The sequence below is a fragment of the Equus przewalskii genome, chromosome 13, assembly GCF_037783145.1.
Source record: "Equus przewalskii isolate Varuska chromosome 13, EquPr2, whole genome shotgun sequence".
NCBI classification, from domain to species: domain Eukaryota; kingdom Metazoa; phylum Chordata; class Mammalia; order Perissodactyla; family Equidae; genus Equus; species Equus przewalskii.
The window spans coordinates 83,007,827-83,020,777 of NC_091843.1; the positions used below are offsets into that span (position 1 = coordinate 83,007,827).

Here is a 12,951-nt window from a genome sequence, read left to right on the forward strand (position 1 = left end):
ACAGGTCCCAGTTCATTCTCAGGGTCCTAGCTCCTCTTCATGGATTCCAGCTTGTCCTTGCTCTTCCCCACTTTATATCCATCTTCCCTTCCCGATTGCCTGCTATGCAGACTTCAAGTTTTATCATCAGACGTGAAGACAAGTTCACAGAAACTATTCAACCAGCTTCCAAGTTTGTGCATAAGTAAGGTCAAGAGTCTGCAAAAACACGTGCGTGTATATATATATACACATACACACACACAAATACACACACATTTATACGGGTCTCTTCCACGGCCCTGGAAGGGTCCCTAGCATTGTGTTCTCATGATTGTATTTTTTTGTGAAGGTTGTAAAAATAAGCTATTTCAAACAGTCAACTTTTTAAATTTTTAGTTATGATTTGTTTTTGCTCTCTAAATAATCACCTTCATGCCCAATTTATATTTGTAATTTTATATTCATTTTCCTAAAGAGGGTCTTCTAAATAGCAGGTACTTCAGAATCCATGTCTGTCACCACAGAGGTTCCTGGACCTGAGGTCATTTCTGAGTTGATTTCCCAGAAAACAGCTGGAAAACCCTTTTGCAGGTGCAGGATGAAATAGATGCAAACTGCAAGCAAACGGAGAAGGTCGGCAAGTCCCGAGTTCTAACCACAAGGCATTCCAACATGAAGTGAATTCAGCCAATTCAGTCTTCAGTGTAGTTTACATTAAGGCAAATATCACTGTCAGAAGGAGAGTTGTACTGGCAAATCATCTCTGTTTGGAATACACACATCCTCAACAAGAAGAGAGATGGAGTGGAGGGCACGGGAGCCAAGGCACGGAGGGGAAGATGAATTAAGGTTAGAACATTTATCCAGATCTCCACAAGCATACTTTCCTGGACCCTGGACCTTCCCAAAGAGCAGAAAAATTAATATCAACACACAAAGAGATTTTCAGCTCTCATTGGAATGATTCATTGAGGTGGGAACAAGAATATGTCTTGTTAAAGGAAAAGAATTTGAGACTACTGAGTAGGTTTCTAAGTCCAATACCTCACATAAATGTGACAACAAACTCTTAAGGCCAGAAATGAGTTTTTTGTAAGAATGATGCAACTGCTGGATAAAAATGAACACTTTGGGAAACAGACTATCATCATAATATAGTTGGAAATAAAATTTAGCTTCTTAACCAAAAACTGTAATAATATGCATCTACAGTCAAGTATTTTGCTAAGAACAAAAAAATTTCTTCATCTTCCTAAACTTTTCTATGATGACTTTTAAACTGCAGAGCTATTTTGCATCTTTCATGGCCTAAACATATAGACTTTAAACATTCTTCAAGTTTTTTAACATTGCAAACCCACATTCATCTTATATATGTAACAGAACGGAGAGGTGGATGGATGGCTGAAGACAAAGAGAGAGATCAATAGATGAATGAAGAGCTGTTATTTTAAACCTGGCTATAGTTTTACCTAGGCAGATTAAGAAGAAAGAACTCTGATGAGGGAGAAAGGCTCTTTTCTTTAAGAGCAACACCATACTGAGCACATCGGTTATGAAAGGTAAGGTTTTTAGGGCCCAACTTCCATAAGACTCCAACAAAGAAGAATTAAATTGTTCTACATGATAAAGAAAGAGAAATTTGCAGTGTCTCATTGTGGGTTGAGAAGAGAACAGTCTGTAGGCCCTGAGAGTGGGAAGATACATAGAACATTTGGGGGAAGATAAGGTGAAGCCCCCAAAACGGTGAAAGTTCAGGGTAAAAAAAAAGGAAGACGGCGAGTGAGAAATTCCCTGTGACAGGGAATAAGCATTAAGCTTCCACAAAGAGAGAATTTGAAATTATTCCCTGCCCTAGGCTGTATTTATCTTACTATTCCCTAACCTTCAGTAAAAGTCTGCGATACTCATGTCAAGGTCAGACAGCAGCTCGAGGAACTGGGAGAAATGGGAGAAGGTGAGGCCACCAGAAGAGGGACTGAAAATCAACAGAGGCAGGACATCAGAACTAGAAGAAGCAAGAATAGAAGTCACCACTGCTCATGCCACCAATCCATCCTCCTGCTGAATTCTCAGCTATCTTGGGGGGCAGATTCATTTCTCACATTAAGGGAACTCAAGCTGCTTTATTAGGAGAGTAAAAAAAGTTGACTGCAGAGGCCAGAGGATTTGAGGACACCCAGGTGGTCAGCATTAGATTCACACATGTTGCAAAATAATAACCTTTATAACAACTAAATTTGACTATCTATATTTGTCCTACTTTTCCTTCATAAAATATCAGAAGGTCCAAACCACATTTTAAATTCCATTTATTGAGAACTAGAGGTTTTGTTCTCATATCATTTTGTCCTTGTAAAACGTTGTTGATCTCAGTAATTGAAACCATCAAACAGCAAACATTACAAGTTCTATTATACAGAGAGATATCTGAAATAAAGGCAGGTTGTCTCAAAGAGTCACAGAGAAAAGCTAGTGGGTTCATTTCGTTAACTATCTTTACACCTCTTGAGGTGTGAGGGCGTGGAAGGCACAGGCATGGACAGAGGCAGAAGAGACAGCTATAGTCAATGTCCCAGAAGTCTGTGTCCTTTCTATGCGTCTCTGTTGAAGAAGGGAGACAAGAAGGAAATCTGAAACACTATGCGTTCTCCGAAGACCTTGTTCCACTGATTTTCTCCCTTTTCTGGAGTATTTATTTTTTAACCTTTCTCTAGACCCTGGTTCCTCCCTCTAGCCCAGGGGCTCTCAACTGCAGAGGCAATCATCTTGGTGGGGTGCCCATGCAGCTTGTTAGCAATGATTTTTATACCGTTTAGATAAATGAGAGAATTTTGCAGGGCTGCCCGATAATAACCACACTCTCACATCCTGAGATGCTTTTTTGAGTGAGGAAGCCCCAGTTTTTTACCTAGGAATTGTCCGTAGCCTGCAGTTACCTATCTCAGCTATCCAGTGGCCTTTGTGCAGCAGGGACCTCAAAGGACTATCTGGCTCTGGAGCCCTTAAAATTGGGGCAAGGGGTAACAAAATGTGGGTGTGGCTATGGGCACATATCACACATGTGAACAGTGTTGTTCATAATGTCACAGCAGGCAAAAAAAACCCGCCACAACCTCAGAAGTGCTGCCTCACCCTACAACATGTTCAAGTTTCTCCCACCTTATTAAAATAGCTGTTTTAAATCCTTTCTCAAAAAATGCCAGATATAAAACAAACAAAGCAACAAATATTAATTTTTCTAAGACTCTATATAAGTCTGATTCCCAATAGGAAGGACGCACCTCAAATTAGGATAATTTAAGGAGAGTTTATTTACAAAGGGACCATTTATGAAGGTCCCAGTATGGTATAGGAGACCCACAAAAGACAGTGCAGTAATCTGGGGCTAGTAGCAATGGAGTTGTTTCCATCTCTGAGCCCAAAGGGACAAGAGAAGAAGTTACTGAAACCCAGAGGGACAGAGTCACATAGAGGAGGCTGTCTTGAGAGAAACAGTGACCTTCAGAGAAGGGATGGTAACCAGCCCAACATATCCCTTCTGGGAGAAAACCAGAGGAATAAATACTCTGAGCTATCTCTACTTCCTCTTTTCCATGGAGTACCATGTTCATCAATGACCTCTTACTGGCCAAACCCAAGGAATAAACACTTCCCAGTTCTTCTCTTACTTGATCTCTCTCCAGCGTTTGAAATGACTGACCGCTCCCTTCCACCTTTTGATTCGTGTCACACTATTCTTTTCTAGATTTGCCTTCCTCCTTCTCTGATCTGCTCTTACTCTAGCTCCTTCACAGATTTCTCTTTCTCATCCTACCCCATAATGACAGTCTTCCCCAGGGGTCTATTGTAGCCTATGCTTTCTCCTTGGGTGATCTCATTCACTTCTCCATCACCACTACCCACTCATTTCCAACTTTCCCATATGCCCGTTACTGCTTGTCTTAGTGTGGGTTTCCTCAGAAGGAGATTTTGAGACAAGGTCTTGAATGCAAGTAGTTTGTTTTGGAGGTGATGCCAAGAAACATCATCAGAGGAGCAGGGAAATAAGGCAGGGCAGAGAAGGAGTCAATAAAATGAACATTATCAAGCAAGATACCACAATGGGCAAAAGCTTAGTCTTGCTGGGGAGCTCCAGGAAATGGTGTAAAACACACTCTAGAAGTATTCCACTCAAGGGATAAGTGACCTGGGGTATTTATACCCAAATCCTGAGAGTCACTGAATGAGGGCTACTCTCAGGGGACATTAATTCCTCAGTACTTCCAGCCTGCCATGTACACAGGTACAGCAGCCTCAGAGGGCAGTGACTGGCAATGGAAAGATGGGCTAGATGCACAAAAAGGTAAGGTGCAAAAGAATATGTGTGGGACACTGACAGCATCGGCTACATTTCCAAATTTCTATTTCTAGACCAGATCTCTCTATCTTTTGCACAAGATGCATACAGCCAACTGCCTACTTGGACCTGTATCACAGGACATGCCTACAGGAATCCTGTACTCCCACTCCTACCCTCATCAATTTCTGATTACAGGGACTGGCATCTCCATCCACCAGCACCTGAAATAAGATAGCTCCCAGTCATTTTTGATTTGCAAATTGGTTGCCAAGTATTATTGAACCAACCTCCTTACGTACCTCTTCTATCTCCTTCCTCCCACCCCAGTGCCTTAGCACAGGTCCTATTATTTTTTGGCTGAATTATTGCAATCATCTCCTAATTGGCATTTCTGTCTCTATTCTACTACACTCACACACCATGTAAACATCTTCCTCAAAATCCTCTCAAGGGCTTCTCCAGTCAAGATTCTAAGTTTTTTTTTAATTGGGATTATAATGACTTATAACATTGTGTAATTTCAGGTGTACATTATTGTTTATCAATTCCTAAATACATTTCATCATGCTCACCCCCAGTAGTCTAATTTTTATTCATCACCATACATATGTGCCCCTTTGTCCCTTTCACTCACCTCCAACTCCCTTCCCCTCTGGTAACCACTAATCTGTTCTCTTTATCCATGTATTTGTTATCTTCTACATATGAGTGAAACTATGTAGTATTTGTCTTTCTTTCTCTGGCTTATTTTGCTTAACATCATACCCTCAAGGTCCATCCATGTTGTTTCAAGTGGGAGAATTTTGTCTTTTTTTATGGCTGAGCGGTATTCCATTGTATATATACCACATCTTCTTTATCTATTCATCCGTAGAAGGATGCTTGGGTTGCTTCCACATCTTGGCTATGGTTACTAGATGGCTTCTCTGGAGAATTCTACCGAACATTCAAAGAAGATTTAGTACCTATCCTTCTCAAACTATTCTGAAAAATTGAAGAAGATGGAACACTTCCTAGCACATTCCATGAAGCTAACATTACCCTGATACCAAAACTACACAAGGACAACACAAAGAAGGAGAACTACAGGCCAATATTACTGATGAACTTAGATGCAAAAATCCTCAACAAAATATTGGCAAACCGAATACAGCAATACATTAAAAGGATTGTACACCACGATCAAGTGGGATTTATTCCAGGGATGGTTCAACATCCACAAATAAATGAATATGATACACCACATTAACAAAATGAAGATTCTAAGTCTTTAGCAATGATCTGTTCTCTCCCTTCATTCCAGCTTCGTCTCTCTTCACTACTCAAAACACAGTCTATGCACTCGCACATATATGTGTATTCAGAGTTCTCCACACAGATGATAAAGTCCAGTCTCCATATATGTTTTCTTCTGCTATGTTTGTCCTTCTCCACATCACCTACCTGGTCAACTCCTACTCATGTCAAATATGACTTTCTTTGCCATATTGTTCCAGATCTCCCAGGAAGACAGACATCTCATAGGATATGCTCCTGCAGCGCTAACAATTACAGGGCAATAATCACATATCTGTTGGGTTAATAATGAAGGTATCCAGGGGAATAGTGTAAATTCTTTACCTGAAGATCAGAACATACCAGAAGTAATGCAAAAAAACAGATAGTGGATGGACAAGTATAAAATTGTTCATGATAATGCTCAACATTACATATGAAGACCAAAGACCCTTTTTAAAGAGGTCTCATCTTCATTCAAGGGATCTGAGTTATGAACAGCGTCAGCTCTGGGAATCCACCACAATGGCTCAAGTAAGGTCCTTTTATACCAGAACTAGATTTTATTATTATTATTATTATTATTATTATTATTATTATTATTCAGGCGAACAAATACTTCAGAGGACTGCCCAGCCACATTTGTCATAGGTGACTTCATCATTAACAAACATAATGTAATCTAATTAACACTCCAGCCCCTCAACCCTTTAAGGCTGCTGTGCTGCTCCTCGACCTCTGCCCCTCCAGGGTCCCGGCATCCCTATTGAGACTAAGGATTCCAGTTCAAAGACAGCATCTCCCACCTTCATCCATAGCCTGCAGAGGAAATCCACTAGAGCACTTTTCAAAAATGCTGATACTATGTTCCTAACGTATTTCTCAGTGCTGTGACAAAAGGAGTGTCATCATTCCTTCATAGAGGAAAATATTTATGGGAAGGGAGAGCAGGTCATACGTGATAAATCCATTCCTACTTCCCAATTCTCTAAGTTATTAAAGTTCTTCCTCTATGTTGCATCAAGGAAATTCTGATCTCTCTGTCTCGTTTAGTGTATGCCACTGTTGATTCCAGATTTTAATTAACCAACTGCAAAAACTGGTAGAAATACTCCGAGCTGCTCAAACCAGCACATTTAATCCAAAACCCGGTAAAAGAACCTATATCAAAAAATTCAGCCCAGTCTACACCTCCCCCTCAGAGCTAGCACCTCCAGAATCCAGTCCCACATATATTCCCCCAAGTCTTTTATTGTATAAATTATCAAAACCTTGCAATTTTATTTTCCCAGATTTGCCTTTGCAACTGGTTTCCTAGGATATGCTAGAATGTGACCCTAACTACTTAGAGGCATTTAGAGAAATTGGCACCTGCTGGCAAGGTAACTCTCTCTGGTGAGGTCGTCACAGGGACTTCGAGAAAGGCAAGAACAACCTCACTTCATAGGGGTTGCTTCTTCTAGCAAGAAAAATTGAGTAGAATTTGAGGGTTCAATATTCTTAAAATCATCTAAATTCTCCAAAAGTTACCATTCCTATTTCAAAGTTCCTCTATTTTGTAATCAATGTTCTCACGTTCATGTAAGAGACCTGGCAAGGATGTGAATTCCACCTGCAATGCAGTTTACCAGTGTGCAGGATCAGACTTGTGTCTGATTTTCAACTGTCAGCCCTTTGACAAGAGGTAAGAGGTCCTTTTAGATTAGTCTTAGAAACACCCCAGATCTTTGACCATGCCTTGAGCTGTGAATTTAGAACCTTGAGTTATCATTTGCTTTCTGTAAGCCCTCCAGCACAGTTAGAAAGAGCCAGCCTACACTACAGGGTGTCACCCCACACCTAGGGTAAGTATATATCCCAATTTGCCTGGCAGCATCCTGTTTATGTCTGGTACCTTAGAATTGCTAATGACACTCCCTTTCACTTTCAAGTGTCCCAGTTTGATCAAGAAATTATGCCTACCCTTCATGTACCCATAGCCTATCACAAAACCCATTTATACCACCAATGGACACTCACGGCAACCACAATGGAATTCTAACTGTTTCATTACAGAAGGATGTGGGCTATTAGGTTTCCATTCTCTAATGCTAACAGAGTCCCCACTGGTTTTAAGCCAAACAGAATCAGAGAATCAATCCTAGATCCCATTATCTTGAAGGTCTGTTCTCTTTAACCATCTTTGGTACTAATAAGTACATAGATCAAGATTCTTAGTTGCAGACTACAGAATCTACTCCAGGTGTTAAAACAGAAAGAAATTCAGTATAGAGTATTAGGAGCTTACAGAATACTGAGAGGGCTGGAACCAAACCTAAAGTCACAACCAAGAATAATGCAACCAGAAGAAATGTCCAACATGAGACCGTTCTATCAGAAATCCCACAGTCACTGTCATCCACTACTTGACATCAAATGGGACTAGATTGTAGAGCCATCATCACAGCTGCCCAAAAGATCCAATTTCTCTGTGCATAAACCCCTACCCTACATTTTTCCCATCTGCATTCTAAGTTTTGTGCAGTGGTATCTTCTTAGTAGAACCATGGTCATATGTGGAACCATAGTAAGGAAAATGCAATGTACTTTTTACACTTCAGATCTCTTTAACACAGAAGACAGTAGAGAAGCTTTGATGAGGATGCACAGTGAGCCAATCTGCCAAGAACTGAAAAGGATTATGGGAAAATCCATATGGAAGAAAGTGGTGGAAAGATCAGTAGTGGCTCCAGACTTCCTATCACAGAAGAGTTTGGGGGACACTGTCTCGTTGGAAGGGGGATTCAAGGATCTGCCTTGAAGCTGTGTTTGCATAGCAAGCACACTGCTCTTACCCAACTCAGTTGTCTATTTCAAGTGGTACCTAGGAGAGCTAATGGAGGTCCAAATCAGACAAATGAGACAAACTTTGGCAGCACAACCAGATGGCAAAGGTAAGATACCAAGACTATTGCCCTAACTTCACATATTGAATTGGGCTGCCTCTCAATAGCAAAGTAAATAATAAGAAAGCCCTTAATAAAAGGGTTCCAGCATATTGACAGGAGTCTTCCCTAAACAGTTCTGCGAAAGAGAAAAAAAAAGACTATTTTTAAAACCAAATTGGGGCATAATTTCTGAAAAAATGTAAACTATGGTACAAAATATTTTGAATCCTGAACTTCCTGTTAACCTTGGATTTATTATTTCTATACTTATCACACCCAAACTGGTACAGGCAAGGAGGACCAAGTGAGTTTTCTCTTCTCTATATTGCGTTGTTCTTTTTTTTTGTCCCCCTAACTTGAAACATCCCTCTGCGTTCAACGTAGCTTTGGGGCAACCATCAGATTTACCTCGGTGGGATTCCTGAGATACGTTTTTCATTGCCCCAAGTCTATCTAAATAGGGCAGCAGAGGCTTCAAAAGTGATTCATTACGTATTTTCCTTTCTTTAATTTTTTTTTAATCAAACCATTCCGTGAAAACCTTATACCACAAGTCAAACAGCACAGAACAGAAACAACTCCTTTCCGAGCCCACCAGGGACTTTATGAGGGAGGGGCCCGCGCTGTTAGACGTAAATTTTGCCGATCTGCTGGCTCCTCAGTTCGCAGCGCTCGACTGCCTGGCTCCGCAGCAGCTCCTTCTCTTCTGCTGCGTCTCGGGCTCGCAGCCGGGGGAGGTGGGCCGGAGACGCGATGACGTCGTAGTGCCGCTCCAGATACCGCAGGTAGACGAGCATGTGCAGGGCGTAGGCCAGCACCAGCAGCAGGATCAGCGACACCGCCAGGCCCATCAGAATGGCTGGGGAGAGGGCAGAGGCGCAGTCTCGGGCCTTGGCAAACTGTCCCCCCTTGATGGTAAAGCCTTGGATCTGTCAGGAGGACGAAAAGAAGGGACACGTTCTTTCTCTCCTAAGATCTACTTCCCACTTGGGCTGGGGGTTCTGGACCCCTAATTGGCCACATTTAAGATACTGGGGCCATGTTTGCTGAATAACTCAAACACACGATCTAACAAATGTGAGTGTGTTACGTGGACAGAGAAACCATTTTAAATCAAGACTGACCCAGAAACTCTGGGATGTATGTTTGTCATAATTAAAAGGCTCTTGAAATTCAAGGCTCTGCAATAAAACCTCTTTTAATCTGACCCTCAGGGATATCCCCTTCATCTAAAACCACAACTGCTGCGGTGTCTCTAAAATTCAAAGCACTCGCAACATTTTATAAGTGTTGGTATAAATTTCACCAAGGATTTTAGGTCTCAGTTCCTCTGCCTTCGATTCTGTTGACAGGAGTTAGACCAGGAAGAGTCTTTTAAGGGAAGATATTATGATTCCTAATGAGGTGAAACATAGACAATAATAAAAGCTAACACTCAGTGAAGGTTTTTTTATGTACCAGACACAGCCTTAACTCATTTAATACTCACAATAGCCTGTAAATTACTATTTATCCCTATTTTATGGATGAGACACAGAAAAGTTAAGTGACTTGCTTAGAGTCACACAGCATTGTAAGCGCAGTGAAGCTGTAATTCAAACCCAGGCAGCCTGGCTTCAGAGTCACGTGTTAGTTTACTACTCCCTAACTCCTGACGTGCTCTGTCTCTTCTTCCTCCTGTCACTACCTCTCCCTCTTACCAGTTGTACCCTACCAACTTGGTACTCTTTTTGGAATTGCTGTATACCAGCCCCCCCCCTTGCCCCCTGCCCAGAGAATAGAAAGGAAAGTTTTCTCATATGTGCAAATGAAGTGGTTTAACTACTTGGAACTAGGAGAGGTTCAAATCCACAACTGGCTGCGATATCTAAATACTGTCACACGGAAAGAAACGGGGCTACAGAGGAGCTGCCCCGAGTGACAGCAATCACTTGTGAAGGCAGCCCCCACGTTTAGCTGGCTTTTAGAATACAACCCAACACAGTGTCACCTCATTCAGTCACCTAATATGTTTAAAAGGGCACATCAGGAAACTGAATTATCCATGAACGCTTTACTGAGAACTCATTGTTACGACTTAGGTGGGCGCTTTAGCATCTTTCCATGCTAAAATTACCATGCTGCCGCAGACCTCAGGGGCCTTGCTCACCCAATTGTGTGCTCTAGGCCAAATCCAAAACAGCTTCTGAAGAAAACTCTTGGCCTGGTTTCTGGGATCCTTGGCCTGCCCCTCTATGAAGAGGCAAAGGGGCCTTCTCTTCAGACTAGTGTCTGAAGAGTCAAGCTCCTCAATGACAAAAGATGGCCTCATTTGATTCTGCAACTCCAGCCAAAGAGAACATCCTCACATTGACTGCCACTTCATTCTTGACAAGACTTGGCTGAGAACAGTATCTGGAGAATGCCTGGAAGGACATGTCGTCCATCCATTGTCCGGACTAGAGGTTGCAAACACTGTATCCAGCCCACAGGTGAGTTTTGCTTGGCCCAGAGTTCTGAACAATTTCCCATAAGAATCTGGATTTCTAGCTTCTCCTGAAAAGTCAGGAGATCTAGCAACACTGAGTCTGCATTCCCAGAAAGCAAAAATTAGCTGGAGCTAAATAAATATGCCCCCTTGTGATTCCAGCTACACTTTGCCACAGTCCCCCACTGGTCCACCTGAGGTATTGGCATCCGAGTTTTCCCCCAAGGCATCTGAGTTTGCCATGCATGTGACACCACTCTACACTTTACTCTGAGAACGAGCAGAGCAGCAAAGCTGCATACAGGGACTGCAGCCTTCTGTACATGTACCTTAACCAGCACCCCCGGCACCTCTTGCCTGGACCGAGCCTGCATTCTGCCATCTGTCTACAGTAAGGGTGTTTTAACAAGGCCTGCCTCCAACACCCAGTGCTGTGTTCACTATAAGGCTGCTGTTGAGGATGCTGGCACGTGTCGCACAACACAAGGGATGGGTGTGCCCCTCACAAGTACATTTGCAGTAGTCTCATGAACCCCCTGAACACGTAACTGGCTGACTCCTTCTTATGCTGGCTGCTCCCAAGCTTCGGAGCCAAATTACTGTGCCGCTTCTAGCCAGGGCTGACAAATGGTCTTGTGATTTTGTGTACCAACCTCACCAGAGGCTGTAACTGATCTTTTCTTCCTTTGTTTTTATTAACCCCTATGTTTTTGCCCATGTTTTTGTTTTACATTTTTTTATTACAAAATATATACATAATATAATATCTACCATCTTAACCATTTTTAGGTGTACGGTTCAGTGGCATTAAGCACACTCACATCGTTGTGCAGTCATCACCACTATCCATCTCCAGAACTCTTTTCATCTTGCAAAACTGAAACTGTACCCATTAAACACGAATTCCTCATTCCCCTCTTCCCTAGCCCCAAGCAACCACCATTCTACTTTCTGTCTCCAAATTTGACTACCCTAGATACCTCATATGAGTGAATCATACAAATATTTGTCCTTTTCTGTGTGATTTATTTCACTTAGCATAACACCCGCAAGGTTCATTCATATTGTTGCACGTACCTGAATTTTCTTCCTCTCTAAAGCTGAATAAGATTCCATTGTATGTATATACTAGATGTTGTTTTTCATCATTCATCAATGGACATTTGGTTTGTTTCCACTTTTTGGCTATTGTGAATAATGCTGAAATAAACACGGGTGTACAAATGTCTGTTCAATCCCTCCTTTTAATTCTTTTAGGTATAGTCCCTGAAGTGGAATTGCTGAATCACATGGTAATTCTATGCTTACTCTTTGAGGAACCGCCATACTGTTTTCCACAGCAACTGCACCATTTTACATTCCCACCAGCAAGGTACAAAGGTTCTAATTCCCCACATCCTTGCCCACACTTATTGTTTTCTGTTTGCCCTTTTTTCTTAATAACAGCCATCCTAATGGGGATGAAGTGGTTTGCTCATTTTTCAAAGTGATTTTTCTTGTAGTATTTCTGTAAGTCCCCTTAAGTCATGTCTGGAACAGGTGGAGGCATAAATCAGTCAATTCCTCCTTTCTAATTAGGGTATGTGTGCATTATTCCTTGTTTTCATTATTACTTTCTCATTGCCCTTTCTGCCTGCTGCTGTTTTGAAATATCAAGAGAGAGAAATTACATATACATATATACATATACATATATATGTATATGCAATTTATATGTATATATGTACGTACATATATGTATGTATGTATGTATATATATCTACATATAATTTATATATTTATGAAGACATAAATACATATAATTTGTTATACATATAATTTATAATATATAATTTATATATGTATATAGACATATAACTTATATGTATATATGTGTGTGTATATATGTATGTATGTATGTGTGTGTGTGTGTATATATATATAATGTGTATATATATATGTAATATATATATATAAGT

At 41.2% G+C, this 12,951-nt stretch overlaps 1 protein-coding gene across 12 annotated transcripts in view; it reads right to left on the bottom strand.

Annotated features, from left to right (window-relative positions):
* Nucleotides 1–9,010: 9,010 nt before the first annotated feature.
* The window catches only part of LOC103557911 (V-type proton ATPase subunit S1-like protein), a 44,137-nt gene continuing 40,196 nt past the window's right edge, over nucleotides 9,011–12,951 (bottom strand). For all 12 annotated transcript variants that reach the window (XM_008530664.2, XM_070569777.1, XM_070569782.1 and 9 more), the window contains one exon: nucleotides 9,011–9,455. In XM_008530664.2, the coding sequence (XP_008528886.2) occupies nucleotides 9,153–9,455 (303 nt within the window). In that variant the 3' untranslated portion in view covers nucleotides 9,011–9,152. The remainder of the gene's footprint in view (nucleotides 9,456–12,951) is intronic.